General features: G+C 61.7%; 1 protein-coding gene and 1 non-coding gene across 3 annotated transcripts in view; both read left to right on the top strand.

Annotated features, from left to right (window-relative positions):
• The window catches only part of RASGRF1 (Ras protein specific guanine nucleotide releasing factor 1), a 99,713-nt gene that overhangs the window by 43,471 nt on the left and 28,286 nt on the right, over positions 1 to 27,956 (top strand). Inside the window, exons 6-15 of one of the 2 annotated variants that reach the window (XM_088024920.1) lie at positions 4,765 to 4,844; positions 6,563 to 6,756; positions 7,340 to 7,449; positions 10,318 to 10,436; positions 12,048 to 12,208; positions 15,189 to 15,252; positions 16,953 to 17,089; positions 19,158 to 19,240; positions 25,752 to 26,000; positions 26,711 to 26,767. In XM_088024920.1, the coding sequence (XP_087881046.1) occupies positions 4,765 to 4,844; positions 6,563 to 6,756; positions 7,340 to 7,449; positions 10,318 to 10,436; positions 12,048 to 12,208; positions 15,189 to 15,252; positions 16,953 to 17,089; positions 19,158 to 19,240; positions 25,752 to 26,000; positions 26,711 to 26,767 (1,254 nt within the window). The remainder of the gene's footprint in view (positions 1 to 4,764; positions 4,845 to 6,562; positions 6,757 to 7,339; positions 7,450 to 10,317; positions 10,437 to 12,047; positions 12,209 to 15,188; positions 15,253 to 16,952; positions 17,090 to 19,157; positions 19,241 to 25,751; positions 26,001 to 26,710; positions 26,768 to 27,956) is intronic. The other variant, XM_028093791.2, reaches the window with a different exon arrangement.
• On the top strand, positions 12,727 to 12,887 carry LOC114201268 (U1 spliceosomal RNA). Its single transcript, XR_003607614.1, has one exon. It is a non-coding gene; the product is annotated as a U1 spliceosomal RNA (small nuclear RNA).

Here is a 27,956-nt window from a genome sequence, read left to right as displayed (position 1 = left end):
GGGGAGGAATGACCTAGGAGTGGCTGCCTTGTGATCATTAGCAGCTCACTGGATGGTCCAGGGGGTACAGCATGACCTTCACCATCCGTCCTCTGTGCTCTCGTGAGCACAAGGGGTCACGCTTCCCTTGCCCTCATGACAACCCCAGCCAGCACTTGGCGGGAGTGAACATTCTGGGTGACTCTCACCACATTACGGTGCTGCTTCGTGGAACCTGCTTTGCACCTGCATGCTTTCCAGTCCTCAGCAACGCCCCATGAGGCTGGAGCTCAGAGAGGTTGCAGGGTGTGCTCAAGGGCACACAGCAATTGTGTGCTGCAGTTTTAGCCCAGCCCTGTTTATGTTAAGCTCTCTACTCCCCACTGCCCTGCTCAGTAGCAGGCTGGGATCCTGTCCCCGACCCTGCTCCCCCTGCTCCTCCTCCCCCTGCTCATGGTCGCGAGGGTCTGGAGGTGCACTCCACCTCGCCCCTGCACCGCTGGAGAGCCTTCCCTTGCACATGAGCCCCGCTGTGGAGGCAGCACCCGGGACACAGACGGACCGCCTGGCGCTCCCTGCCTCCGACCACGGAGGCTGCTGCCTCACTTACGGAAGAGACTCCTGCACATGGCTTTCTGCCGGATTTGCTTTTAGGCTGAGAGGTCCGGCCCCGTTGGAAACCTGATGCTAACTTGGTAGTTGCTGGAGCTGGGGAAGGACTCTCTCCTGGCTGGCGGATTCCTGGAGGCTGCTACAGGGCGGGGAGGGGTTCACGGTGTGCTCCCCCAGTAGGGGAAGAAAGATTTTTTGAGTAAACCTGTGCAGGAGGCTTGGGTTAGCCCGGACAAGAAGCTCGCACACTGGGGCTATTTCCTTGCCATGGAAACCACGCCCGGCCCCCCTGCGCTGGGCACCACAGGCGTTGCCTGCGACCAGAGGCATCCTGCCCCGGGGAAGGGGGGGGCCCAGGTGGCTTGTACATCGATGCCCGCTCTGACTGACGGGCAGTGGCCACCCGCCGTTCTGGGTTGAGTGGGATGGTGAGACCGGGGACGGGGGGCAGGGCAGTGTGCCACCAGGGATTAGTCGTGTCTGCACGGGAGGGGCGACGGGTAATGGGCTGTGTGGGTGGGCAGAGGGTGGGGCAGGAGTGGAGGGGCCAGGCTCTGCCCGCCTACTCTGGCCTGCCCGTGGGTGAGTCACGCCCCTTTCTGGACTCAGGGGGCACCAGGCAGAATGAGCACGTCCCAGGTGTGTTCTGCAGACAGGTTGCTGCCTCTCCCTCGAATGTTCTTCCCACCCTACCGTCCTTGACAGGTGTCTCCTACTCTGTCTTCACGTCTTCCCTTGGCTGTCATGTCCTTGGCCACCCCCATGTCCCTTGCCACCATTAGCTCACGTCCCTGCTTAAGTGTTCCCAGGGCCTGCTGCTTCCCTTTGTGGTACCCATCACATTTAAATAACGACTTCCTCTGTGTCTGGGTCCTGCTTGCTGTGGGTGGGTCAGGGCCGTCGTGTACACAGCTACACCAGGTACGCACAATTCAGGGTCACTATTCGCACGGGCCGGCGGTCAGCACAGGTTTTCTGTAGAGCGCCAGATGGGAGACATTTTAGACCTTGTGTGCCGTGCAGTCTATGAAGAAAGTAAGTGATCACAGGCAGTCTATGAATGAACGCAGGTGGTGTGCTCTGATAAATCTTCACTTATGGATGCTAAAATATGAATGTCACATATGTTCACGTACTATGAAATATTCTTTTGTTTTTTTTCCAAACGGTTTAAAAATGTAAAAATCTTTCTGAGCTTGCAGGCTGTACAAAAACAGGGAGTGGACCAGCACCTTGGATGGAAAGATTTTGTGTCATAGAGTTGCCGTGTTCACCCAAAATATTCTATAAATGTAACATAATTCCAACCAAAGTGCAGCATAGCAAAGTGATCTTGAGGTTCAACTGAAGGCATAAATACATATAAGTAGGTAACAGTGTTTCCAGATAAGAACAATGAAAGAAACATGCCCCACTTTAATTAAAATGTTATAAAGTTTTATAAATATATTAAAAGAAACGAAAACCGCCTGAAGGTAGTGCCAGAAAGTAAGACAGAAAGTCTAGAAACAGACGTAAGACCGTATAAAAAGGAGTAACATTCAGAAGCAGCATAGAAAAGCAGGGGGAACGGCGGACGTGTTTGAAAGATGCGGTCGGGCAGTTGGCTGACCTCCCCGGGAGGACTGTGTTTATACCCCTCGCTCGCATTTCACATCAGTTAACTGCAGTTGAGTACCTTCATGTAAAAAGGAAGCAATAAAATAAAACAGGTGTGTATGCAATCCATACACACTCAGAAGCGAAGACAGAAAGAAATGATATGCCTCACAAAGCAAAATGTAAAAACTTCCAAAAAATTAAAATAGCAAACACACAATCAGTGGGCAGATAGCTGAGCAAAAATGTCTACAACATGTAGGTTAGGTTATGTGCTTAATATGTAGAGTTATTTAAAATTAAGAAGAGACAAAATAGTAATTGGACATGGCTAGGGAATTCACAAAAGAAGGAATTCAGATGGCCAGTACATAAATGTTCAAAGAACATAACAATGATTTTTTTAAAAAATCAAATCAAAATAAGATCATTTTATTTTCCTATGAGATGGGTGACAATGGTAGCTTCTAAGTAGTAAAGTTACAGGTGAAATTCTCTCAGTTTGTACTTTAAAAATGGAGGCTTCATCAACTGTGTTTTTTATAGTCCTAGCTTATGATGTTCCTAACATGCTACTACAGTGGCCTGTGCAGTGTTGGAATTTAAGAAGGTTCATTTCCTCCCTAATGCATCCTGAGCAGGTGTCGCCTGGAGGCGCCCCTGAGTGTTGCTGGGGCTGTGCTCAGGGTAGTCCAGAGCTGCCTGGCTCCCTCAAGAACCCTGAAAGTCCCCCAACCCGAATCTCCCCATCTCAGATCAGATATTCTTCCCTTTGTGCATTCTCACACACACTTAGGTCACTCAGTCTCTTGCTTCTGAACTGTCCAAGTGGTCTTCACACGTGGCCGGCCAAAGTTCTCGGGATTGGTATGCGTTTGTTCACTCAACAGACTAGTTAGGGGCCGCAGAGAGACAGAAACCAGCCTTGTCAAAAGTCACTCTATAGGGGACCTGCTGCCTAAAACTGAAAATGACTTCAGCCATTTGGGGTGGCCCCGGTCAGGGAATCAGTGTGTCACCACACCTGGGGGACCATTCTCACGGGACTTCAGGGAGAAGACAGTCGAGTCTCCATAATGACAGGACCCACGCTCAGAATGGAGCTCACGTTTCCTCTACCCGGAATCTCCATGTTCTCTCTGGTGCCATGTTTTCCTTCCATCCTGTACGTCTGGCAGATGTGACCAAGTTACTGACTGTACTGTTCAGCCTGGAGGTGTCATCTGTGTGTGTGTCTCTCTCCCCGACTCTCCCCTCAGCCTTCCCCTCTTCTCCCCCTGAGGTCTCGGGGGAGACCCCATGCTCTGCTGCCCACAGGCCCGTGCCCCCCTGCGCCTTCCACCCCCGCCCGGCCTTGTGGTTCTGAGGCAGTCAGGCCCCCTGGGGACACACGGTGCTGGGAGAGGGGACCGCCCGGGGGTGGGGAGAGGGTGTGTGAGCAGAGAGCAGAGGCTCGGGCGGCCCCAACCCCTCCTCTAGGAGCCTCACTTTTCCTGTCCAAGAACAGGGTGCACGACCTTAGCGTCCTTTTGGACTCCTCGGTCTGGTTCAAGGCGAGCCCCAGGTCTCCAGGGCGGTAGGAGCTGGGGTGGTGAGCAGTAGCAGAGGAGGATCGGCTGGCAGGGAGGGGGCTGCCAGAGGAAGAGGGAGCCTCTCCCCCGCGGAGACAGAAATCCCCTTGTCCTCGGAGGAGGACGAGCTGTCTGCTCTGGGGCCGGCTGCCTGGGGAGCGCACATGCCCCGAGCACTCTCGGCGGTGACAAAGCTGGTGCTGGGGGGGACGCTGGCTCTTTTGCTTCCCTAACTTGTCCCAAAAGGGTGGTGGAGAGCTAGGTTTACTGAGCACCCACTATGCACTGGGCGCTGACATCATCCCATGGCTTGCAGGGGTTACCTCATTTCACCTCCCTATTTAGTGCAGAAAGATCTGAGGTTCAGAGAGGTTAGGCAGCTTGCTTAAGGCCACACAGCCTGGGACGGGGTGTAGGCTAAGTGCAGCCCTGTGGGTCTGAGGCCACAGCCCTATATGCACGTTATCAGCGGCCTTTACTCCTTATTCTCCAGAGCCCTGGGCTCCTCTGGGGTTCCCCAGGGTCGCTCCCAGATGGCGAGAACTTGGGGGGCACAGGGAGGCTGGCGGCCCTGGCCTAGGGAGCCTTGCTTGGGGCCATCTTGGAATTCTCCAGCAATTCTTTTTTTTTTTTTTTTAAGATTATATTTACTTATTTGACAGAGAGAGACAGCGAGAGAGGGAACACAAGCAGGGGGAGTGGGAGAGGGAGAAGCAGGCTTCCCTCGGAGCAGGGAGCCCGATGCGGGGCTCGATCCCAGGACCCTGGGACCATGACCTGAGCCAAAGGCAGATGCTTAACAACTGAGCCACCCAGGCGCCCTTTCTCCACCAATCCTTAACAAGGGGTCCTGCATACTCGACCAGCACTGGACCCCACGAGCTGTACAGGCTTTCACTGGGGAGTCCGTGGAGGAAGCGGCTTGCTGCTGGCTCGGGGCCGGGGACACCCTGGAGGGGCAGGAGCTCCCTGGGGCGCAGCTCACCCTGTGCTTTCCCTGCAGCGAGACCATCATGTTCCTGCACCAGATCTTCTACCAAGGCCTGAAGGCCCGCATCTCCAGCTGGCCCACCCTGGTCCTGGGTGAGTAGCCGCCCCCCCCCCGACGTCCCTCTCCGGGGCCACCCTCCAGGCTGGTGGCACTCCCCTCACAAGCCCCCCGAATCCCTCAGGGGGAGAAGGGGAAACACGTGTTGGCAAAAACCGTATTTCTAGGAGGAAGCGATATATTTATAGTTACTTATCTACTTTTCCCTTTTAAAAATAATATCGACGTACCCGTTTGAGAAAATTTGAGAATCCAGAAAAGTAGAAGGGTTTAAAAATATCAGTCATCGCCCTCCCTCCAAAGATAACTGCCATAAACATCTCAGTGTGTTTTCTTCCAGTTCTTTTCTCTGCATAGATCTTGGGTTGTTTTTTTTTTTTCCCCATTTTACATAGTTGCAAACATACTGAATTTAGATTTTGAATCTTGCTGTGGGTTGTTTTTTTATTTATTTCAATCTTTTTACTTAACTTCATAGCACAAGTGATTTGTTATCCTGGACGTGTGCTTTTTGATGGCAGTGTAATGCTCCACTGCCCGTCACTGGCTTTTTGGAGTTGGTCCCACTTCTTGTTACTGGAAATAATCATCTATGTGTGTGATTTTCTCCTTCTTACGGAGCATTTTCCCTGGGATAGGTTTCCAGAAGGAGAATTTCTAGAATAAAGAGCTTCTCTACCCTTAGGCCATGGAGGCCTCTGAGTGGGTGGACACTTTTTTGCTGTTGTCTTCAAGTCATTGACCCCCACTTTCCCCAAGGTCAGAATTCAAGCGGCCCTGGAAAGACAGGGCTGCCCCTGCGGCCGAAGCCCAGTTGAGCACGCTGTCCCCTGGCAGGGGACAACCCTACCCAGGAGCTCCCGCTCCGAGTCTGTTTTTCTTTCTTAACGGGGTTTGTAAGCCGGGCTCCGTGGGTCCACCCCACCCATCAAGTGTTGAAGGGCAAGTTTGGAGAGAATGGTTGGGCCCTGGGGGGCTGCAAGGGCATGAGGACCCTGGGGCTGCACAGCTGGGGAGGTCGGGAAGGAGGGGCAGAGGGCTGGAGGGCCAGACTCGGGAGGGTGTGCAGTATGGTGGGAAGCCTGGAATGGGGAGTCGGGAGACCTGGTTCCGAGCCCCTGCAGACTCACCTTGTGACCTTGGTCATTACCTGTCACAGATGGGACACTCTGGGAGGGAGGCCTCTTGGGGGCCCTCCGTGTGACCCAATGAGGGAGTCAGAGCAGGGGGGCCACAGCACAGTTACGACGGGGGCGTCATTGGACCCCTCAGAAGCTCCGGAGCTGGGCCGGCCCCTCAGAGGTGTCGCGGACTGAGGCAGGGGCCGGCCTTTACACCCCCACCTGGGCCGGTCACTGGGTAGGGTGTGGCCTGTGCCGGAGGCAGCCTCCCTCGGCGGAGAGCGGTTCCTGGCAGGAAGGACCCAGATGGGGAGCCCACGGGGAGCGCCCGCATCCCGGAGGGGCCCTCTGAGACACGGGGTCCCGACTGGACGGGCCGTCTCTACAACTGTGATTCTGCTGGGGCTCGCGCGTCTGGTCCTGGAGGAGGCAGGGGTGCCGGAGTCCTCCCCCCGCACCGCGGGGCTCCCTGGGGCGGGGCTCCCTGGGGCGATCCCTCCCCGGGGCGGGGCTTCCCGTGTGGGCGGGGCTCCGGGGGGCGCGGCTCCCGCGTGGGGCGGGGTCGGAGGCTGGCCGCCGGGTGGGGCAGCCGCGCCAGCCCCCGCTGAGCGCCCCCCCCCCCGCCCTTGCAGCGGACCTGTTCGACATCCTGCTGCCCATGCTGAACATCTACCAGGAGTTCGTCCGCAACCACCAGTACAGCCTGCAGATCCTGGCGCACTGCAAGCAGAACCGCGACTTCGACAAGCTGCTGAAGCACTACGAGGCCAAGCCCGACTGCGAGGAGCGCACCCTGGAGACCTTCCTCACCTACCCCATGTTCCAGGTGGCGCCCCGCCCCGCCCGGTCCAGGCCGCGTGCTGGGGGCCGCGGGGAGCAGGAGGGGGAGGCCGGCCTCCTGCGCCGAGGAGCGCCCCTGGTCCTGAGCCCAAGCCCGCCCTGCTTCCTGCGGCCCCCAGCCTCCAGCTGCTCCGGGGCTCTGGTCCCAGACCGGCCCCAGCCAGACTCAGAGGGCGCCCGTTTCCCTGCTCGGTCCAGTTCCTGGGGTCCTCCCAGCTGACGGCCATTCTCTGCCTCCCCCTCTCTCTTGCTGTCCTTCTGTGCTGCTGCTCTGTCCCTCCCTGCCCCCGTCCCTCCGTCTCCATCCCTCCTCTGTCCCTCCGTCCGTCTCCATCCCTCCTCTGTCCGTCCGTCCGTCTCCATCCCTCTTCTGTCCCTCCGTCCGTCTCCATCTCTCCTCTGTCCGTCCGTCCGTCCGTCTCCATCCCTCCTCTGTCCCTCCGTCCGTCCGTCTCCATCCCTCCTCTGTCCCTCCGTCCGTCTCCATCCCTCTTCTGTCCCTCCGTCTGTCTCCACCCCTCCTCTGTCCGTCCGTCTCCCTCCCTGTCCCCTCCCATCCCGCACACCAGATTCCCAGGTACATCCTGACGCTGCATGAGCTCCTGGCTCACACCCCTCATGAGCACGTGGAGCGCAACAGCCTGGACTACGCCAAATCCAAACTGGAGGAACTGTCCAGGTGAGCCTGACCCCTGGGCGCCCCACGCCGGTGGCCAGGCCCCAGGCTGGGGCTGAGAATGCCCCTCCAGGAGTTCCAGCCCCAGGTGACAAAAGCTGGTGTCCAGGTTAGGATTCGGAGGCAGGGGCTCAGCCTACAGCAGTGGGAAGCAGAGACTCCGCAAGCAGATGTTTATGACTCTAGCCCAGGTGGGCCCCGGCAGGACGGCACGGGTGCTGTGTCCCTGGCACGGAGGGTTTGGAGAAGGACACTCACGGGGGCCCGTTTCCTCTGTCCTCCAGTGAGGCTCTGTCAACCCTGTGGCTCCACATGCCTAAGACTCTGGTCTGCAGCCCATGGTGTCAGTGGAGGCACAAGTTGGGGGCCTGCATTCGGGGCCCCACACCTGCCCCCTCCCAGTCTCCAAAGCCCAGGGGAGCCCAGGGGAGCCTTCTCTCTGCGAGCGCAGCAGCTGAGGGGCCCAGGTGGAAGAGCAGGCTGTGTTCCCAGGACCCTGGGGGAGAGGGATCGGGTCTCAGGCCAGACCCCTGGGCACCCAGGTGACACCCCGACATGACAGCCGGTGGCAGATGGTGGCCGTGGGGGTGGGGAGGAGGCTCAGATTCCAGGGGCATTTTGAAGGTGGAACCAGCAGGAGTCTCCGGCAGGTTAGCTGGAGGGACAGAGACTGAGGGGGGGAAGGGGGTGTTGCAGGGTCCTGGGCTGAGCAGCCAGGAGGGTGGAGGAAAGTGCAGGAGGGGCGGTTTGGAGGGGAGTCCTTCCTGTTTCGTGGACCGGAGCTGGACAGCAGTGGCAGAGATGCAGGACATTAGTGTCTGGAGGTCAGGGGTCGCCACGAGACTGGTGAGACCACCCCGGGGGCCCCACGGTGTGGGGAGCCCTGCGCCCAGAGACAGGCTGCCGGAAGCTGCGAAGGAGGTCAGCCTGCAGGCTGCGGAGTCCCACAGCAGCCCTGCCCGGGGCCCTAGGAGGCTTCCTCAGGCTGACCCGGGGCAGCCAGTCAGGCCACAGCTCCCCCCCGGGGCAGAGGGAGGACCGCCAGGCCAGGGTGGGCGAGGGTGTTAGCAGGGTGTGATTGCAGACTCACAAAACCCCTGTCCTTTTGAGTCCCAGGGAGCCACATCCTGCACACTCTTCCCCAAGGAGAAGGCCCGAGGCACCTGTAAGGCAGTGAGGCACCCTGTCCCCATGCACACAAGGGGTGCAGGGGGCAGACGTGGGCCAAGGGGCTTGGCCTGAGACCCCGATTCCCATCCCCCAGGGTTCCGGGCATCCCACCCCATCACCTGCACCTGCCCCAGAGGGCCACCCTAGTGCTCGGAAGGGGGCTTTCCCGTCTCCGCGACATCGGCCCTTCCCCCTCGCCCTGCCCGGGGCGGGGGGGGGGGGGGGGGGGGCCAGGAGAGCTTCCAGGCCCCCTGGCTGTGCTCACAAACACCCACCTCCCGGGGACTGGCTCCCACCCGCCTCTGGGCCCGCCCCTCCGTCCTCCTGGCCCCCACCCGCCTGGCTCCCTGAGAACCAGGCAGCACTTCCAGCACCCCCGTGTGCATGAGCTGCGCGTGCAGCCTGGGGACCCCGACGCAGACCCCAGCCCGGGGCTGGCATGGTCTGAGCAGCGGCCGTCCACGCGTGTCTCACGGCAAAACCAGGTTCGCTGCTTTGGAACCACCCCCTTATTTTCACGAACGACAGCCCCGCAGAAGGGGTGGTTCCCATCTCCTGCAGCTGCTTCCCAAGCCGTGGCGGCTTCCCGGGTCCCACCGGCTTCCCGGGTCCCACGTCCCTCCCGGAGGCGGGCTGCCCCTGGGCGCCGAGGCCGCACGCCGAAGCCCGGGTCCCACAGCAGAAGAAACAACAGACAGAAATGCCTTCCGAGTTCCAACGCGCTGACCACCGCTCTTCACCAAAGCACCCGCCACGCGCCAGACGTCAGGCCAGGGCATGAAACCCATCCCCCCCACCCCGCCCCGTGAAAGCCTCCAGGTGGGGGGACTGAGGGCCAGAGGCCTCCAGTACTTGCGCAACGTGCTGAATCCCCCAGCGCACTGGAGCAGGCGGGGCACTTCTAACAGACTCCCCGCAAAATTACTCATCACCTTCCCGACCCCTGGAAATCCACGCGCCTCTTTCCCAACACCCGCCCCCACGGCTGCCGCCGCAGCCAAACGCTTATTTAAAAGCAGGTAGACGGCGCCACCTGCTGGAGAGGAGGGGCGTTGCGGCAGTCAGAACAGGACAGAGTTGTCCGCAGGCTCAGATGAGGGTCGTGCTGTGTCCGGCTTCCCTCCCGGATGTGCCGGAGCCTGTGGACGTAAACTGAAGTCAGTCTCTCCCTGAGCCAGCCGACTTGCCAGCGCTCCAAAACTCAGCCATTCCAGAACCCAAACAGCGTTAAGGAAACAGCCGTATAAAGAGCATTCAAGGGGCAGAAACAGCAAGTGCAAAGGCCCCGAGGCAGGGATGAACTTGGTTTGTTCTGTGGATAGAAATAAGGCCAGTAGTGGGATAAGGGACAGACTAATGAACAAAGGATGTTTGCTGAGCTCCCATCGTCCTCCCCATTCTGCCATTTGGTTGCACATGGCTCAGACTCTTAGATCAGACAGACCTGCTTCCTCACTGTTAACCTCCATTTCCTTTTCCCTGAAATAAAAACGCCTCCTCCTTGGGTTTCCAGAAGAAGAAAAGGAGACCATGCCTGACTGTAGAGTGTCCAGCACACAGTGGACACTCAATAAATGCGTGCCCTCTCCCCCTTCATGACTGCAGGCTCCGAGAGTCCTCGGGGCCAGGCTTTCCCGCTGGGTCTGGCCAGAGGCCTGACGTCCCTTCCTCCTGCCCCTGACTTATTTCTCGTCCCCGCAGGATAATGCATGACGAAGTGAGTGAGACGGAGAACATCCGGAAAAACCTCGCCATTGAGCGCATGATTATTGAAGGCTGCGAGATCCTGCTGGATACCAGCCAGACTTTTGTGAGACAAGGTAGGCCCCCCCACCCCCTGGTCCCAGGTGGCCCCTGGGCCCCTCCAAGTGGCGTGCCTGTAGAGTGTCCCAGGGCCACTGGAGGGCTGTGGGTGTCACATCCACGTACGGGTCCTGTGGGCCTCCACCGCTTCCTTCCCTCCAGAGGTAGACGTGCTTCTTCCCAGATGGTCTGGTGTGTCTGTCCTGCGTCCTAGTAAACGCTGACACGTGTTTTAGGGAGCTGAGAACGAAGACAGATACAGATCGGCCCTGGATCACAAGCATTTCCGGCACAGGCGGTGTGGCTCAGTCCCCCTGTCCTCTGCTCGTCATCCTCGGCCTCTTGGGGAGCCGCATCTGGGAGGCACAGCCCCAGTTTGGGCCGGGGAGGGGGCTGGCTGCCCACGCGGGGCGGCTGGAGCTTCGTTGCTCCTGAGGGGTGCCCCGCCCAGAGCCCACATTCTATGGGCAGAGGCTTCTGCTTGCATGCCCCGAGGTCCTTCTGTCCGGCCCTGGGACTCTCTGACCAGAATAAAGGCTTGCCAGCCCCTCCTCCAGCCTGGGCAGCTGGCTCTGCACCTGTCCTCAACTTGGAGTTTTGCTCTGAGCCCCCGCGTGGCCCCCGTACCCTTCCCCAGCCTTGGCCTGCTTGCCTGAGCCGCACCGGGCCCACGCTGGAAATGCCCAAATAATGGCCCCTCCTGGCACGGGCAGCATCCCCACAGACCAGGAATCTGCTCTGTTCCCCAAGCAGAGTGTTTCTCCCCTCCCATGGGGCCGTGCTGGACCTGGAACCGGGCAGGGGGATCCAGAAAGCCCTTTCTCATTTGTTAGTCATGTACCCAGCGCTGGCACCTGCCTCATTCATGCCGGGCCAACGCTGGGCTCCAGGGACAGCCCGAGACTAGACCTGTGGGGTCAGGGGGCCGTGAGGAGACAGACGCAGGGCAGGGGTCTGGGCAGGGATGGACATGGGGCAGAGTGGGCGGTGGGGGGAGAACAAGTAGTTCTCGGGCTGGAAAGGAAGGGCTTTCCGGGCCGGGAGTGGCCCTGAGGAGCACGGTGATGAGCTGGAGCTAGGCGGCTCAGGAGGGGGCATGCCCGTGCCTGACCGGGAAGGCCTTGAGTAGGTGGGAAGGACTGCATGCTGTGTGTGCCAGGGGCAGGGGCCAGCGCAGGCGCGCAGAGGGCTTCGTCCCCAGGACCTGCTCCCAGCACCCAGTGTCTGGGACGGGGCTCAGTCTGGCTCTGCAGCCCACGTGCCGCACCTGATAGGTGATGTCTGCCCGGCGCGGGCCGCGGGGCTGCGCGCAGTGCCGATCTGTCCGGGCCAGCTCCCCACATGTGCTGCCCCCCAGACCCCAGCCCAGCCCTGCATGCCTGCCACACAGGCCCAGCCCTGGAAGGTTCCCCCGCTTGCCAAGGCCCTGGCCGGGGGCCTGGGGGCCCTGCTCAGCATGCCTCTCTGCCATCGGGCTGACGGGGCCGAGGGAGCATCGTCCGGGGTGCGCACCTGCTGCCAGGAACCGGGACTCCCTGGTCCCGATGCTGGGACCCCCACAGCTGCCGAGCTGGCCAGAGGTGAACGCAGCTCTGGGACTGGGCTCAGGGTCTGCCCCCCACCCGCAGGCTCCCTCATCCAGGTGCCCATGTCTGAGAAGGGCAAGATCACCAGGGGCCGTCTGGGGTCTCTCTCCCTGAAGAAGGAGGGCGAGCGGCAGTGTTTCCTGTTCTCCAAGCATCTGATTATCTGCACCAGGGGCTCTGGTGGGAAGCTCCACCTGACCAAGGTAGGGGCCGCTGGGGCTGGGCTTGCGGGGGGCTCGTGGTGGGCACCGCCCTGCCCGGGACCCGTGGGCAGAGACACGGAGTGCACACGTGTGCACTGGTCCGACGGGCGGGCTGGAGGGAGCCGGCCGCGGTCGGGTTTTCTGGAGACATCATGGGAAATGGGAGGGTGAGTGGTGTCGGGACCCCAAGAGAGCCCAGCTGCTGGTGCCAGGGCAGAAGAGCCAGGGGGTCCAGGCGAAGCCCTGAGGGTACACCTGCGTGTGTGTGTGCATGCGCCGCAGCGTGGGAGGGGCCGGGTGAGACAGCCCCGGACCCTTTCCCTCCCTCAGGAGGCGCTCACACCGCCGCTCCCGGGGCCCCCTCCGGCCCGACGGTGCCGGTGCAAAAGCACCGGGCGCGTCCAGGCCCCGCGAGCAGCCCACGGAGCTGCTTGCACACAGGGCCAGCCCTCAGCACCTCGCAGCCCCACACAAGACCCCACACTCAACTAACTGGCCCATCCCACAAGGAAAGGGGAACACTTACCTGTCAGGGGAGATGCCGTGATCACGAAACTGGTTTCCAAGGGTGAGGCTTCTCCGTGGCCTCCGGATGAGGGCAGCCCTGCAATTTCCGCAAGTGCGGGAAACTCGACTGCATCATTTATGGTGGGGGGCAGTGCACTCCAGCTTCCCCCCACGATGAAATGGTCAAAAAGGGAAAAAGTGAGGGGAATCAGGACCTCAAGCTCCTCCCGCTCCTTCCCAGACCACAGGGCCTTGGCTCGTGCCGTCTGCTTCTTTCTCCCCTGGAGCACCGCCTTCCTGTCCTCATGGCTGCTCAAACAGCACGGGGAAAGGTGCACCCCGGGCAGGATCTCCTACTCCCCAGCTTGCTTATCTCGCGGCTCTGAGTTCAGGGTCTGGCCCCCGTCTCTGCCTCCGTTCCTCGTCTGCAGAGTAGGGGTAACAATCCCCAGCAGGGGCTCTGCGGGGGCGCAGGTGGCAGGTGGCTAGTGCCCGATTGAGGTGAAGCACGTGGGCCTCTGAGCAGGGCTCCCCTGGAAGCTTGCTTCAGCGGACCTGGCGTCTGAACACGCTGCGGCCGAGAAAGGGCTGGAAGGTGCCGGAGCGTCAGGCAAACCGTCCTTCCAGACCCTGGATGCCTGGCCCGTAACATCCCGTGAGCTGCTAGGAGAGCAGGGAGCGCTTTCCTTATTTATTAGCTCTGGGGTTTCTGCCGCGAGGTTCTGTGCCGGGGGGAGGACATCCCCCAGGAGGCAGCAGTCAGCGGGGCAGGTCGCGCGGAGATGGAGTCTGAAAACATGTGTTTTTCTGTTTGTGAGTTTTCTCTTGTTTTGGCTGGGGCGGGGGTGTTTGAGCTTCTAAATTCCCTCAGCATAAAGAACACGGGAGTGCTGTTCCAGTGCCCGCAGGGCCCCCAACTAGAGGGCGCCCGCCAAGCCTTGGTTTACCCATCTGCACACGGGAGTGAAAACACCTGCTTCAGGGGGTGCTGTGAGGATTAAGGGAGTGGGTGCAAAGTGCGTGCCCAGCGCTTGGGACGCGGTATGAGCTCAGCGGGTGCAGATCGTCACTCTTGTTGCTGCAATGAACTACAACGATCGTGGCCGCGAGCGCTCGCGTGATCACCGTGGGCCGGGTGCTACCCTCCCACTTCACGTGCATCCGCCTCCGAGACAACCCGCTGAAGCAGATGCTGTTCCTTCCCTGTCTGTAAGAGATGTCTAGAAGCCCGCCCGTGGCAGAGCGGGGCTTTGAACCCAGGCCGGCCGTCTGGCTCCGGGATCTGTGCTCCGAAACCACAGGCCGAAGTCGGGCCGCTTCCTGACGCTCTGAGACGTGTCCCAAGATCTAAAACTTCGGCAGGATCTTCGGGAGAAAGAGGCTGTCAGAGCAAAACGTGGGGCTTTGCCAACGGTCAAGCCTAGGGGCTCGCCGAGGCCACCAAAGAGCAAAGTGAGAACCCAGGATTTGGGGCCGCCTCTGCGTCCTGGGGGCAGCCTGCCCTGCAAACACCGTGGCCGGATGTCTGTTGCCCTCAGTTCTCACGTTACGTGTCCGCGCCGGGTGACAAGTTACCCCCAGACAGAGTGGCTCACGGCATTCATGGTCTCTCAGATGCCGAGCCGGGCGGCCTGGAGCCCCTCGGCTGGGTGGCAAGGGGGTGAGGGTCTCACGGGGTCACGTCCAGGCCCAGGGGCTGCACCAGCCTTCCCGGGGTGGCCTCCCCACATGGCAGTCGGCTTCCCCAGAACACGTGGTCCGAGAGGCACCCAGAGAGGAAGCAGGAGGTGCACGCCATCCGAGGAGCAGGCCACCAGCCCGGCCCGCACTCGACGGGGAGGAAAGCTGACCTCACCTTTTGAGGGGGTGGGGTATTGACATCTTCCACCCCCATGGTCGTGGCCCCTGTTCCTCACGGTATCGGGGTGTCTCACACCCAGGAGAAGCTCCCATACTCAAGGACGGGAGGCCCTTTCCCAGGTGTCCCTCAGAACAGGCAGCCAGCAAGTGACCTGGGCAAGGTCAGGCCTCGAGGCTCTCCCCAACCCCAGCACTAGTGGCCAGGTGACCTCGGGTCAGACCCCTCCCCCGGATCTCCTCTCCTCACCTGTAAAATCAGAATGGGACCTGTGACGCATCCGGTCAACTGCCCTGCGTCCCAGCTGGTGATGTGAAGGTGCAGCCCAGACTTGAGGGGTCCAGACGGTGCGGACTGTACCCCCGGCCCTAGGTGTCCCTTGACCCAGTTCGGGGGAAGCCCGTGTGAGACGGTCCCACCTGAACCACCTCGTGGGGCTTCTTACCCGAGGATAATGTTCTTTGACACGAAAACCACAATGCCCACGGGAACACGACACGCACACACACGTGTGCGTATGCGCGTGCACACCTGTAGGTCCATGTCCCGCCCCAATACGCAGGGCTCTGCCCCGCGTGTCCCCGCTGACTGGAGGTGGTCCCTGCTGTCTTTCAGAATGGGGTCATCTCCCTCATCGACTGCACCCTGCTGGAGGACCCAGAGAACACGGAGGAAGACGGTAGGTGTGCGAGCCGCTCATGAGTCTGTGTGCGCTCAGCAGACACCCGCTCGGCCCGGCCCAGTCTTGCTGGGGGCATGGAGGGCTCTGAGGTGTGGTGGTCCCGGTCCTGGACCCGGTGAGGCCAGCCAGCAGGTGGGAGCCCCCGTCCACCGCCCCGTTTCCCTCCACGCTCCTTGGGCCCCTGGACTTGTTGGTCCCATTCGGTTTGGGGTCCCAGCACCCCCATGAGCACCCGTCACTCACGTGTCCATGGGTCCCATGCACAGTGGCTCCCCTGGATCATGCAGAAGGGGCCGGGGAGGCATGGCTCTGTCCTCCAGCGGGAGGAATGGGGACGCATGGGGTGGCAGCCCCGGCAGGGAGGGGCACTCAGTGGGGAGGTGGGGGGCAGGAGAGCTGGTGTGGAGGGGTTCTGTGGGATTTCCCTCCCTGGGCGTCACTGGGGGATGGGGTCACTATTGTTGCTTGACTGGGCTGACGTGGGTCCTCACGTCCCTTCTGCTCTGCCCCCCCCCGCCCTCCCCTTGGAGGGTTCCCAGTAGGACTCTGCATCTCTGTCTTTTCCCAGACTGGGGTGCCTCAGGGCAGGGCTGCGTCTGAACCACCTCAGATCAGGGGGGGGGTCTGCAGGGGGTCCGGGGCCCCATCCACACTCACACACTTTCCTGCCCCTGCCCTGGGAGCCGAGCCACGCTGCCCCCAAGGGCAGGACAAACGTGTAACGCGGTCCACCCGGAGCACTCTTTGAGGCCTGACCTGCTCTAACCTTGGCCACAGCTGGGCCACGGGGAAGCCCAGACTCAAGCAGAAGGGTCAGGCCCCAAAGGCCTTTTCCCTCCAGGGCCCATATGTTCCCCGCTCGGCACGCTCCCTCACAGGCAGCCTGCTTCCCAGAGCAACCAGCACCGTCCCAACCCTGAGCCGCCACCAGAGCAGGGGCTCCCGTGCCCAGCACGGAACCCGAAAACTCTTGAGTGTCAGAACTGGAAGGGTGGGGCCCCAGACACGTCACATCCACTCTGTATAGGATATGGTCTGCAGCCTGGGGAGGAGGGCGGGCAGGGCCCCCCAGGGTCACATCACCAGCGACGGCCCCACACCATTCCGCCCCACTCGCTGTACCCCCAGTTAATGCGGGCACCCTGGAAGGCACCATAAACGGTGCTCTGAAGTCTCCCAAGAGTGCAAGGAAGTTCTCAGGTTGAGAATAGTAACAAAAATACCTAGAATGTACTTTGGCTTTGCGGGGCTCGACACTGAGCTCAATGTCCAGTCCGGCCCATAAACAGTGACGATCTGAAGTTCCCCTTCTGGCCCCGTATCACCTGGGGGTAGCGGGCGGGTCTGGCGGTGAGGCCGGTTCTAGTCCTGGCTGCGCCGCGGCTGCCGTGTCTCCAGGATGTCCTCGCTCCGGACCTCAGCTGCCCGTTGCCCAGAGGCCGACCCCCCAACCCGGGCTCCCCGGCTCTGCTGCTAGGACGGCCCCGTGTGCTCGTGAGCGACTCCTCACTCCACACCTTTGCTCGTCTCTGGGGTGGGGATTCCTCACCGACGGGGGGAGGAGATGTTCTGTAGGGAGCGAGGGGCCCCTGCGCGGCCTTCACCCGCGGGTGACCCAGGGAGGGCATCGTTACGATGTTGCCCGGCTCACAAAGGGCCCCGCCCATTCTGCTAACTCCGTGTTTTGCAATTGGAAGCCAAAGGATCCAACCAAGACATAGACCACTTGGATTTTAAGATCGGGGTGGAGCCCAAGGATTCCCCGCCTTTCACGGTCATTCTTGTGGCCTCGTCCAGACAGGAGAAGGCGGCGTGGACCAGTGACATCAGCCAGGTTAGCAAGATCACCTGTTCCTGGAAGCATGCAGTCCCGTCATGCCTGAGCTCTTGGGGCCCCGGGGGCAAGGTTCTGATGGAAAAGACGCAGGTGTCCTCCGGGTCCAGCCCCGGCCAAGGCTGAGGCCAGCCGTCCCCTCCCGTTGGCAGAGTCTGGGCGGGGAACCCCTTGCACCTGGATCATGCCCTACAGTGATTTTTAAAACTCCAGATTCTTGAGCTCCCCTGAGGTTCCCTACAGACTTCCTAGATGCAAGTTTCGGGCACAAAGCCTGGGAATCTGCTATTTAGCACATATGCCCCAGGGCTTTGGCAGGCACAGAAAAGTCTGAGCACCACCTCCCTAGGATGCTGGGCATCACAGAGCTTGGAGAGACAGGAAGGGCCCTGCAAGGCCTAGTGTCAGCTATGCAGAGAGAAGCCTTGGCCTCTGTTTTGCACACACGTTAGGGCGGCACACCCCACTGGGAGCAGTACTTTGGCTTTGGGGGATCGACACTGAGCTGAGTGTCCAGGCCGGCCCACAAACGGTGACAATCTGAAGTTCCCCTTCTGGCCCTGTATCACCTGGGGGTAGCAGGCAGGTCTGGCGGTGAGGCCAGAAGCAGAGACTTCCCAGGGACCGGTGAGCTGACCCAGGGGGCTGTGGGCTCCCGTGGGACCAGGGCAGAGGCTGAGTCTGGAAGAGGTTGCCAGTGGCCCCGGGGGGCAGAACAGGCCTCTCCCGGGGTTAGCGCAGGCCTGTCCCTGTAGCAGGGAGCTCGTCCAGGCCATGTGTCTGCCGGCTGCCCTCTGCAGACAGGGAAAGCATGCTGGGGAGCAGCGGACGGTGGGAGCAAGGAGACAGCAAAGCTGGGATTCCCCCTGTTGGGGGCGGGAGGCCTGGGGCAGAGGCTCCGCTCTATCTAATGGTGGGCCCCCCAGCCCTGGTTTTATGCCCCACTTCTGGGCTGCCCAGACCGCCCGCTCCCCCGACCCTCTGGCCTGCCTGCCCATCTGGAAATGCCAGAAGGGCGACACAGGCCAGGGGGGTGCGTTGCGAGTATCCGCTCTTCCTACATGCTGGCACCTGTTCTCAAAGCTCCCAGCGTGCCCCAGAGAAAACCGGAACTAGGAAACCGTGCCGATGGCAGTGGGGGCCCCCAGCCCTCTCCCGGGGTCCCAATGCCTCCGGGGAGCCATGGCCAGGCACCGGCTTTCCACTGCTGCGGATAGAACCAGAGCCGAAGGGAGCCTCAGAGCCGCGGGTTGAAGATGCTGGGCTGGGAAGTGCAAGGAACAAGAACCTCCCTCTGCCCGACCCCATCCCAAAGAACGGGGGAGGGGGGCCAGCCTTGACGGGACCCTGGTCCCCAGCAGACCGGGTGGGCCGCCCCCGCTGGGCCGGCCCCTCTGCCAGCCCCCCTGAAACACGAGCCCTCGAAACCAGGACATTGTGAGATGCGCCCGCAGCTAAGAGGGGAAGGCCGGGGGCAGGGGCGAGGAAAGACCCCCCCAGAGCCGCACTGCTCGTTGGGGGGCACTTCTGATTCAAAGCAGAATGTGAATTTTGAGTTTCTCCGAGGCTGAGGGAAACATGGGCCTCTGTGCCCCCGGTCCCAGCAGCCTGGTCTCTCCCAGACGGGGTTTCTAACGTGGAAACCGTCTGCGGCCCCAGAGTGTGACCGTGGCTGACAGAGGACCAGGGTGCAGGACGTGTGCACGTCTGCACAGAGTCATGGAGGCTGGTGCCGGCCACGGTGGACCTGACCTGGCCCCTCCCACCAGGCCCCAGAGGTCAGCGACAGAGCGGCCAGGTCGGGTGCCCCCGTTTGCCGACAACCCAGCTAGGTAGGCGTCATCCGCGCGCCCAGGGAGGTCAGGCGAGTCCCCAAAATGTTGCTGGAGTCAGAGGTGGCCCCCGGTGGGAGTGTAGGGAGGCTGCGGCTGACCCTCCCTTGCCAGGACGACGCTAAGGCATGAGGACCCGCGTCAGGCTGGGCCCGTGAGCCACTCCCTGGGTACAGCTGCTGTGGGGCCTGGGGTGGCGGCCGTGGCTCTGACCCTGGGCCCCCCCCCGCTTCCAGTGTGTGGATAACATCCGGTGCAACGGGCTGATGATGAATGCATTCGAGGAGAACTCCAAGGTCACCGTGCCGCAGATGATCAAGTAAGTAGTGTTCTACAGCCGGCGGGCTCGCGACCAGGGGACGGCTGCAGCCACAGCCACAGTGGGGCATTGGACCGCCAGCTGCAGGTCTTCCGGACGTGCCGGGCTCCATCTTCGGGGCTTGGGGGCATCTGTGTGCTTGTTTAAGTTAACATGTATTCGAATGGGGGCTCCGGCTTCATTTTTGTTGTTTTTAAGAAGTGGATTTTTGTGTTTGTGTAAACGGTAACAGGAGTGAAGCTTGATGCGTTTATTTTAATAACTTTTTTTCGTATTTATAAAATGAGAACATTTCAGAAACACAGGCTCCAGGGCCACGGTGTTTGAGTGACGACAGGGGCTGGACGGCGGGGGGCATCCACTGAGCACGCAGTCGGAGCTCCCAGGCTGCGCCAGACCTGCTGCCCTCCCCCCAGCAATGCGCTGTCCGGCCCCTGCCTCGCCCTCCTTCCTGCCCCATCCGGGCGGCCCACGGGTCTCTGTCCAAACCTCTGACCTCGGAGCCTGCTGACGCCGCCTGGGCGGTGCTGGGACCCAAATCTCACCCGGGCCGCATAGCCGCGGACATCTGGGTACCCCACTGTCTCTGAGACTTCAAGGGTGCGCTCAGGGGAGCGGCGGGTGCATTCTTCAGCCCGGTGCGTGAAGGCGCTACACCTGGAGCCTCGGTGAGGACACGGCTGGTGAAGCCGAGTCAGGGTCGTGCATACTAGCGGGGTATGGTTCCGTTCCGTGAGCGCACTGTTTAGAACCGGGGCTGGCGGGATCGGAAGGAAGGCCGGAACGTGCAGGGCCCCAGTTCCCGCTCTGTGTGTGATGGCGGACAAGTCACTCGGTGCTTCTGAGCTTGGGCTTCTCACTGGTAAGTGGGAGGGGATGACACCTCCCTACCAACCTCCTGGATTTGTTTTCTTGTTTGCGGGCAGGAGAAGGTCGCGTCTGTGTTTTTGGTTTCACGTACAAAGACTCAGTGTCATTTCTAAGGTTAGGGGCAATGACTACAGGACCCACTCAGGGAAGCTCGCTGAGTGAAGTCCAGCCTAGCGAGGCACATCCTTGCGCTCTGAGGCGCATCCTGAGGCCCTGTTCCCGAGCGGACCGTGCTGGCCTGAGCCCGGGGGGCGGGAGCGCGAACCTGGCTGAATTCTCTCGGCGGCCCGGGAGCAGCTGCGGGCGCCCCGTCTGTCTCGGATGCAGCGAGGCACAGGGCGGATTTGCTTTAATGAGAAAATTACAGTCACACGTAGAATTAAACGTGTGGCAGGCGCGCGCTCGTTTTCTGCCAAGGACGCATCATCCAGGCGGCAAAAGTGAGCCAGGTGTCACCTGTGAAGGAAAAATAGCAAGTTTTAAGCTATGACAGTGACAGAGAGGAGGGAGCGTCCAAGCCAGAGTGATCGCGCCGATGCTCCGCCCCCAGGCTCGGGCAGGCGTGGCCGTGCGCGGCGTCCTCGGTCTGTGAGAGCCGTGGGGCGGCGGAGGTCAGGCGTGGTCTCTGGCCTCAATCACCCGTTAGTGGGAGAAACGCTCGTGAGTCTGAGAGGGTCCAGAGGCGAGTGGCGACGGCCCCTGGCACGCTGGGGAGGACACCCCCCAGAGGGGACACCAGAGCCGGCCGTGAGGATGGTGGAGGGGAAGGGCGCTCTGGGAGGAGGGAACAGCGTGAACGAAGGTGCAGAGGCAGGATAGCGCGTCTGCGTTGGGGATGATGATTAGCCCCGTGGGGCGGCAGGACTGGCAGAGCGGAGTGTCGTGGGGAAGGTGACCGGCCTCCATGTTCACTGCCAGACCCGCCTGCCCAGACGAAGGTCCCGGGACAGGAAGGGGCCTATCACAGTCCAGTGCATCGGTTCTGAACGCGCACGAGCAGCCAGGGACGGACACGGCTGGAGTGGGTGTCACACTGGGTCACACAACATCTCTGGCCCCAGCAGCCTTCCCCGCCTGGCATGGGCTGCAAGGACCAGCGTGCAGGCCCGACCGGGCGGTCCACCAGCAGAAAGCCCCTGGCCGGCCGCACATTTGTGTCTCCGCTGAGCTGTCCCCGCAGGTGTGCCCGGCCCGGGGCAGAGGGTGAAGGGCCAGATGGGGTGCTGCCAGGCATGAGCACTGAGTGTCTCCTGTGCCTGGAGCACATCGTGTCCTGAATATTTGGTGCCCACTGGGTCCTCCCCTCCTGTGCGCGTTCAGCACTCCTATGCTCGGCTGAGTTTGCGTGTGTCTGCGTGTCCCACACGCGGCTGGCTCCCTCGTCTGTCCCGCTTGCAGCTCTCATTTTTCACTGCGCTGCTGGGATTTCTTACACGATCTGCCTCGTGAACGATGGGGCGGAGTGAGGGCGGGACTCAGAGAAGGGTAAGGTGATGGGCGAAGAGTCGGGGTCTCCACCGGGCGGCGACAGTTGCCCCCAGTTGCCACTCCGACAGGGAGCGCGTGGGCACCGAGGGCCTGGCCGGACGGCCAGTGGGCAGGGGACACTCCCTGCATCTGTGCCCACAAGTCTCTGAGCTCCTGGCACAGCCCCCACATCAGACAGAGTCAGGAGTGGCCTGGTTCGGCGTTTGCGGCACGAAGAGGCATGACGTCCCCTGCTGCCTCCTGACGCAGCGTGTCCGGGCGCTCTGGGGTGTGGACGCGGGTGGACATGGGCGAGAGGAAGATCCACAGCCACGCGGAGAGCTGAGGACTCTCACGGCACCTGCCGCAGGCTCCGGGGTGCCACAGCGGCCCCTGCATGTGGCCTCAGGAATGAGGGCCTCGAGGTGGAGCGCCCTCCCGGAAGCCCAGCCGCTCAGCGACACCAGGAGGCGGGACGCGCTTGGAGCTTTCGTCCCGAAGTGTGGACGAGAGTGAAGAGAGAAGTCAGGCTGAGCCCACAGTCAGGAAGGCTGGCGTCGTTCCCGTGGGGCCGCCGCAGATGCCGCTAATGGACCACGGCGATCTTTCAGGCCAGCCCGTGAGGGAGTCATCGGAACGGGCATCCCTGTAGCGCACTCTCCTGTTTTACTGACGGAGGCTGAAGTCCAGGCTGGCTTTGCACAGTGGACAGAGGCCCTGTGACCGACAGGGGCAGTCAGTTCGGAACAGAAGAGAAGGGGGACGGGCGATGTGTCCAGCCTTCTCTACCCATCCAGACGCAGGAGCCCAAAGAGAAGGTGCTAGAAGCAAACGGCTGCAGAGGGGACCGCGGTCCCCGTGAGGATGCCGGGCCCGGGCCCGACACGCTGGGGCCCAGGCATGGGAGGTGTCCACGCTCCTGGGACGGACCACCGTGCGGGAGCCCCTCAGCCGCGGGTTGGGTGCCGCCGACCGGGAGCACTCCTGCCTGCAGACGTGTCTTCTCTCTCTCGTTCTTGTGTGCCCGCCTCTCCTTCCTCTGAAGACTCCCGGCGCCGGTCCCTCTCTGCGTCCCCCGTGGGGCTTACGTTTTCCCTCGCCAGCTTAGCCCTTTTGCCGCTGCCGGAGCCGGGACGCTTTCTCGGGTGCGCTCGGGGCGTCCCTCCACTGGCTTCCTAGCGCCCCGGCCGCTGGCTCCACAACCTCATCTTCGGCTTCCAGGAAACCTTTGTGATCTCAGGTGATCGTGTGTTTTCCTGAGTCACAATGGACCCACGAAGCCGAGGTTTTGTAAAGCGTCTGTGTCTTGCAGCAGAGTTTCCCTGGAAGGCGTCATTCCATCTGTTTCTCCAGGAAGGTCCCTCTAAACTCTGGTGTCTTCACAGGCTCTGTGGCTCCTTCCTCGTCCTGGAAGGAATCCCCGCTGCCGTGCCCATTGGAGGCACTCGGTAAAGGCGGTCTCTTTTCCCGGGTACATTTCGAACCCCAGGGATGTGTCTGGAGAAGGCCTTGAAAGGGCAGTATCTGCGCTGCTGGACGGGAGACCCCCCCAGGAGAGCCCGTGACCCCATTTACGACCCGAACGGAGCGCCGCACACCGCCCTGGGTCCCGGAGGCCGCTCCCTTTATTAAATGTGTGCAAAAGCCTTGTGAAGTAGACCTTACTCTTTCCAAGTTACAGATCAGGAAAGGGAGGGGAAGTACCGTGTCTAATGACAAAGGGGACTCGGGGTGACAGGTCTCCTTCAGAACCGTGTGTTCCAATCCCCAGCCCAGCGTCCTTCGCCAGACCCCAGATGCGACACCTGCTCTTGCCGTGACGACCTGCGTGAGCTGAATGCGTATGTCTTTAGATTCCCCCACCAGAAGCTCATTTTGATAAGATTTCCAGGCTTATCCTTTTATTTGTTCGTTGTGTATCCTTTGACTCGTGTCCCAGCAGGACACACGAGAGATTTCAGGCAGCCGCTCCATGCGTAGGAAGGTGCGGCTGCCCGTGTGTGAGGATGAAGGGCAAACGCAGCACAAGGAAGGAGACCTAAAATGGGCCCCCGGGGGGGTTACATGCACTTGCCGTGGACCCGCTGGGAGTGGGCACTGCGTTTGACCCCAGGCTGCTCGGGGGCCGTGCCCACGCGGAAACCATGACTCAGACACTCACAACGTCCGGATGTGAGAGACCACAGCTACACAGGACAAGATGGAACGCCCCTCCCGTGGTCTCACCGCCCGGGGGCGCTGCGTGGCGGGACCGTGGTCGGGGCTTCCAGCTCCCACCACACCACGAGGGGCCCCTGATCTCAAGCTCCCGGCTGAGAGGGGTGCGGCTGTGTGGGCCTGGCCGTCAGGTCCTCAGACCCGCACGACCGGGTTGGCTGCACCTGACACTTGTCGAGAGGACAGAGACGTCCCGCCACCAGATCCAACGCGAAGATCCCAGAAGAGCCGAGTTGCTCCAGCTGGGATCCCACGCCATGCAGAAATCCCTCTGGCCAGGGATGCCAGACTCCGGAAGGCCCAGGACACCTGCCCAACCTTGAAAGTCTTACTTTTAGTCAAATACCTGAGGTCCAGTGATCTGCTGCTGGCTGAAGACCCACCCTCACACTTTAATAGGCAGCCAAGAGGGAGCTAAAGGGGGGTATGACCTCCCTTGTGGAGGCCAGCAAGGTGAAGGGACAGCGCTGCTAGGGAGCCCCCTCCCTCCCCCCACCCAGCCTGGAGGTTCCTCACCAACAGCCGTGGCAAGCCGGCTTCATCCTGAGCCGAAGGATGGACAGCTGTGGGTGGGTTGCTAGTGGGAGGAATCACAGCTAAGAGGTAGTAGGATGGTCAGAAAGCATTAGACTCCTGGGGACATAACTCAGTGATGTGTGTTCCCATCTGCTGACTGTCACTCATGGGGCTTGATTCCTCGCACGGCTCGTAATTTTGATGTGTGAGCTCATTTTCCGGAGGGATTTATCTATGAAGATCTTGCAGAGCCTGGCAGTGCGGTGCCCTGGGGGGCTCACAGCCTGGAACTACTCTTCATGCCATCTGGGGCTCCCAGACCACGGTGGTACCTGTCTGTACTCCAAATAGTACGTTCTCAGGAGCCTCCGTGCCCTGTCCTCCCTTCCCCCCGGAGTCTGGGCTAAACCAGGACACTCATATCTCCCCTCCCCCCAGTGGATAGATTTTTCGAGGCCACCGCCCAGGTCCTCAGCCCTCTGTGGGGGTCTCACTCCAACACCCTTCCCGCCACGGAACCCAGGCCTTGCCTTTCCTTGTGGAAACCCGAGGCGCTCTGTATCCATAAGCAGCTGATGCCCCAAAGACACATAAAGCATCAGCTGGTTTCCAAGTTCCTCTTCAATTTTGGCCCCTAGGAATTTCCCTTATAGCTTTTTTGCCCCTGCTTAGTTTTTCCTGAGATGGAATTCGTGTAACATAAAACTGAGCATTTTAAAGTGTGCGGTTCAGTGGATTTTAGCACATCAGTATGTTGGGCAAACATCACCGCCGCCTGATTGCCGAATGTTTCCGTCATCCCCCAGAAGCCCCCAAGAATGCATGCTAGCGGTCAGTGCCTCACCCCTGGCGGCCGGCCCCCGACTCTCTGTGTGGGTGGACTTGGCCGCTCGGGAGGTTTCATATAGACAAAGTCGAACGACGTGCGGACTTTGCTCCTGGATTCCCTCACTTGGTGTGTCCTCGAGACCCGCGGCCCTGGGGCCCTGCCCCGCACGCGGCGCCCTCTCCCAGCCGAGCAAGCCTCCCTGCGCGGACCCAGCCCGCCAGGCTGTTCTCTCAGCAGCGGGTGGACCCCGGGGTGGCCCCCACTCCGGGGCGGTTATGAACAGCGGTGCCGTGAGCGTTTGCAGGCAGATCCTCTTATCTTGTGACCTCAGGAACACGTTATTTTTAAGTTGGTTACGTTCTGTCCAGAGTTCCGAGGCATTTTACGCCGGATACGTGGGCGGTCGCTGGGAGCTAGAACCACCGTCCCAGTGTCCCCTTCTTGCTCAGTGTCGCCCCTCCCACACCTCCCTTGTCCCCAGGGTAGGCCAGCCAGTCCTTCGGCTGCCGCCCGTCCGTCCGTCTGTCCGCCCGTCTGCGGCGTGTCGGGGAGACGGCCGCGGGCTCATTGGTGCAGACTCCCGTCTCCCCGTGGCCCTCCCTCCCTCCGCAGGTCCGACGCCTCCTTGTACTGCGATGACGTGGACATTCGCTTTAGCAAGACCATGAACTCCTGCAAAGTGCTGCAGATCCGCTACGCCAGTGTGGGGCGGCTGCTCGAGAGGCTGACGGACCTGCGCTTCCTGAGCATCGACTTCCTCAACACATTTCTGCACTCCTACCGCGTCTTCACCACCGCCGTCGTGGTCCTGGACAAGCTCATCACCATCTACAGGAAGCCCATCAGCGCCATCCCCGCCAGGTGGGCAGGCACCTCCTCTTCCCGACGGGCCCCCGGGGCCTTCCAGGCTGGGAGGGAAGCCGGGCTTGGGGTCCAGGTGGTTGCCGAGGCTGCGACCCGAGTCGGGGGCGGGGGGGGGGGGGGATGATGCGGGTTCCCCAGGAACCAGCCAGCCCTCTGCACAGGGGCGGGGAGGGCTGAGCGGCCCCAGCCCCGCTGTCTGCCCCTCTGCCCGTGGGCTCTTGGGGTGGGGCGGCGTCTTGAGGGTGCACGCAGCTCTAACCCCAAGCACAGGGCTTCCCCACCTTTCCCATCTCAGAAGGGGCAGGGGGTGGGCGGGAGGACACAGAGAGAGGCCGAGACCCTCAGCCTTTCCCTGCCGGGACCCCACCCTGCCGTGGAGAGAGGGCGAACCCCGTCGGGCGCACGCGGGCTGGCGCAGCATGGGGAAAGCTGGCCACCCGGCCTTAGGTCAAGGCCGCCCTTCCACCCCCAGTGCCACGGCGCAGCCCTGCCGTCACGCCAGCCGGGGCCCGGAGAGGCCAGGAAACTCGGTCCCGGGCCCCCCCCAGGGTCCAGGGCTGATGGGGGCCAGGGCCCTGGGCGGCTGCGTGCCCTCGAGGCGCCGTCTGTGAGTCGCTGCGGCGGCAGGTGGCGGCGACCCTCACTCTCCTTTTCCTCCTGTCCTCTTGCTGTCCTGCTCCAACCGCTGCTCACCTGCCCACCCCCAGCTCTGGCCAAGCCTCGAGGGGCCCGGTGGGTCACCGCGAGCCCCGGGTCCCTGCCAGGTGAGAACTCGAAGGGCAGGTGCAGCCCGCGTCACAGGCTGGGGGCCGGCCCAGAACCGCAGCGTCAGTGCACCGGCTGGGCACCCAGCAGAAGCCTTTACCCCGTCTCCCCAAGGACTTCCCCAGGCGAGAGCCGAACGCAGCGAGGCCGGGCGGGGAGCGACCCCACGTGGGCCCGCAGCCCCGCGGAGATGCGCGCAAAGGCAGTTAGCAATCCCCGTTCGGCCCGGGGACAGCGAGGCCGAGTCACGAGGGCTGCCCTGTGGTCGGCCACGTTCAGGGACCGGATCCAAGCCCCCGAGGGACCTCACTGCTCTGGGGGGACTCGTCAGGAAATGGGAGGGGCCGGCAGATGACTTCCTTTTCTGCCCAGACCCCAGCAGTGGATAGGCCAGCCCATCCCGAGCCTCAGAGCCCCGCTGAATGTCCCCCAACCCCTGGGTGAGACTTGGGCCCAGAGCCTCAGTTCTAGGGCTACTTAGAAAAGAGCTACTGTGTCCCACCAGCTTCCCAGGGCCGCTGGGAGGCCACGCTGGTCCCAAATGAGAGCCCAGGACGTGACTGCCCCCGTGCCCCAGTCCCTCGGCCTGCCCACACCAGCACTCACAGTCCACCTGCTCTGGCCTCACTGGGGCAGGGCAGGTCTTGTCTCTGCTCTGAACTTCTGGAACCTCCCCATCCTGAGAAACTGGACAAACCACCCCCATCCAGGCTGGGCTCCCACGTGCAAACTAAGGAGACCATTCCTGGGGCCCCAGAGGTCTGTCCCATACAGAACACAGAGCAGACATGTTGCAGACTTGTGAGCGATTTTATGTATTATTACATGCATGTCACCCGCTTCTAGCCTGGCCCTGAGCGGTGGTGGGTCCTGGCGTTCGGAGGTAGGGGACTGACCGGGATTGCTGGGAGACCCCACGTCCCGCTCCCTGCCCCAGGCTCGCCCCCGCTCCCGTCTCTGAGCCTCGGCCTCCATCCGTAAACACTCTCAGGACCTGTGTGAGGGCGATGTCAGAGCGCGTGGGGGACATCAGGCCCTTGTGGACAGAGAGCCCGCTGCTGACGTGGAAGCCCGCGTCCCTGCCCAGACCCCAGGATGGGACACTTGCACATGCAGACCTCCGGCCACAAGCCATGTCATGACACCGCCCCCTGGTCCTGTGTCCCCTCAAATGCACCTGCTCCGAGG

Source organism: Eumetopias jubatus, unplaced genomic scaffold (genome assembly GCF_037043125.1).
Source record: "Eumetopias jubatus isolate StellerSeaLion01/CBP00866 unplaced genomic scaffold, mEumJub1_p1.0 scaffold_7, whole genome shotgun sequence".
In the NCBI taxonomy this organism is placed as follows: Eukaryota; Metazoa; Chordata; class Mammalia; order Carnivora; family Otariidae; genus Eumetopias; species Eumetopias jubatus.
This window is presented reverse-complemented; position numbering and strand designations above follow the sequence as displayed.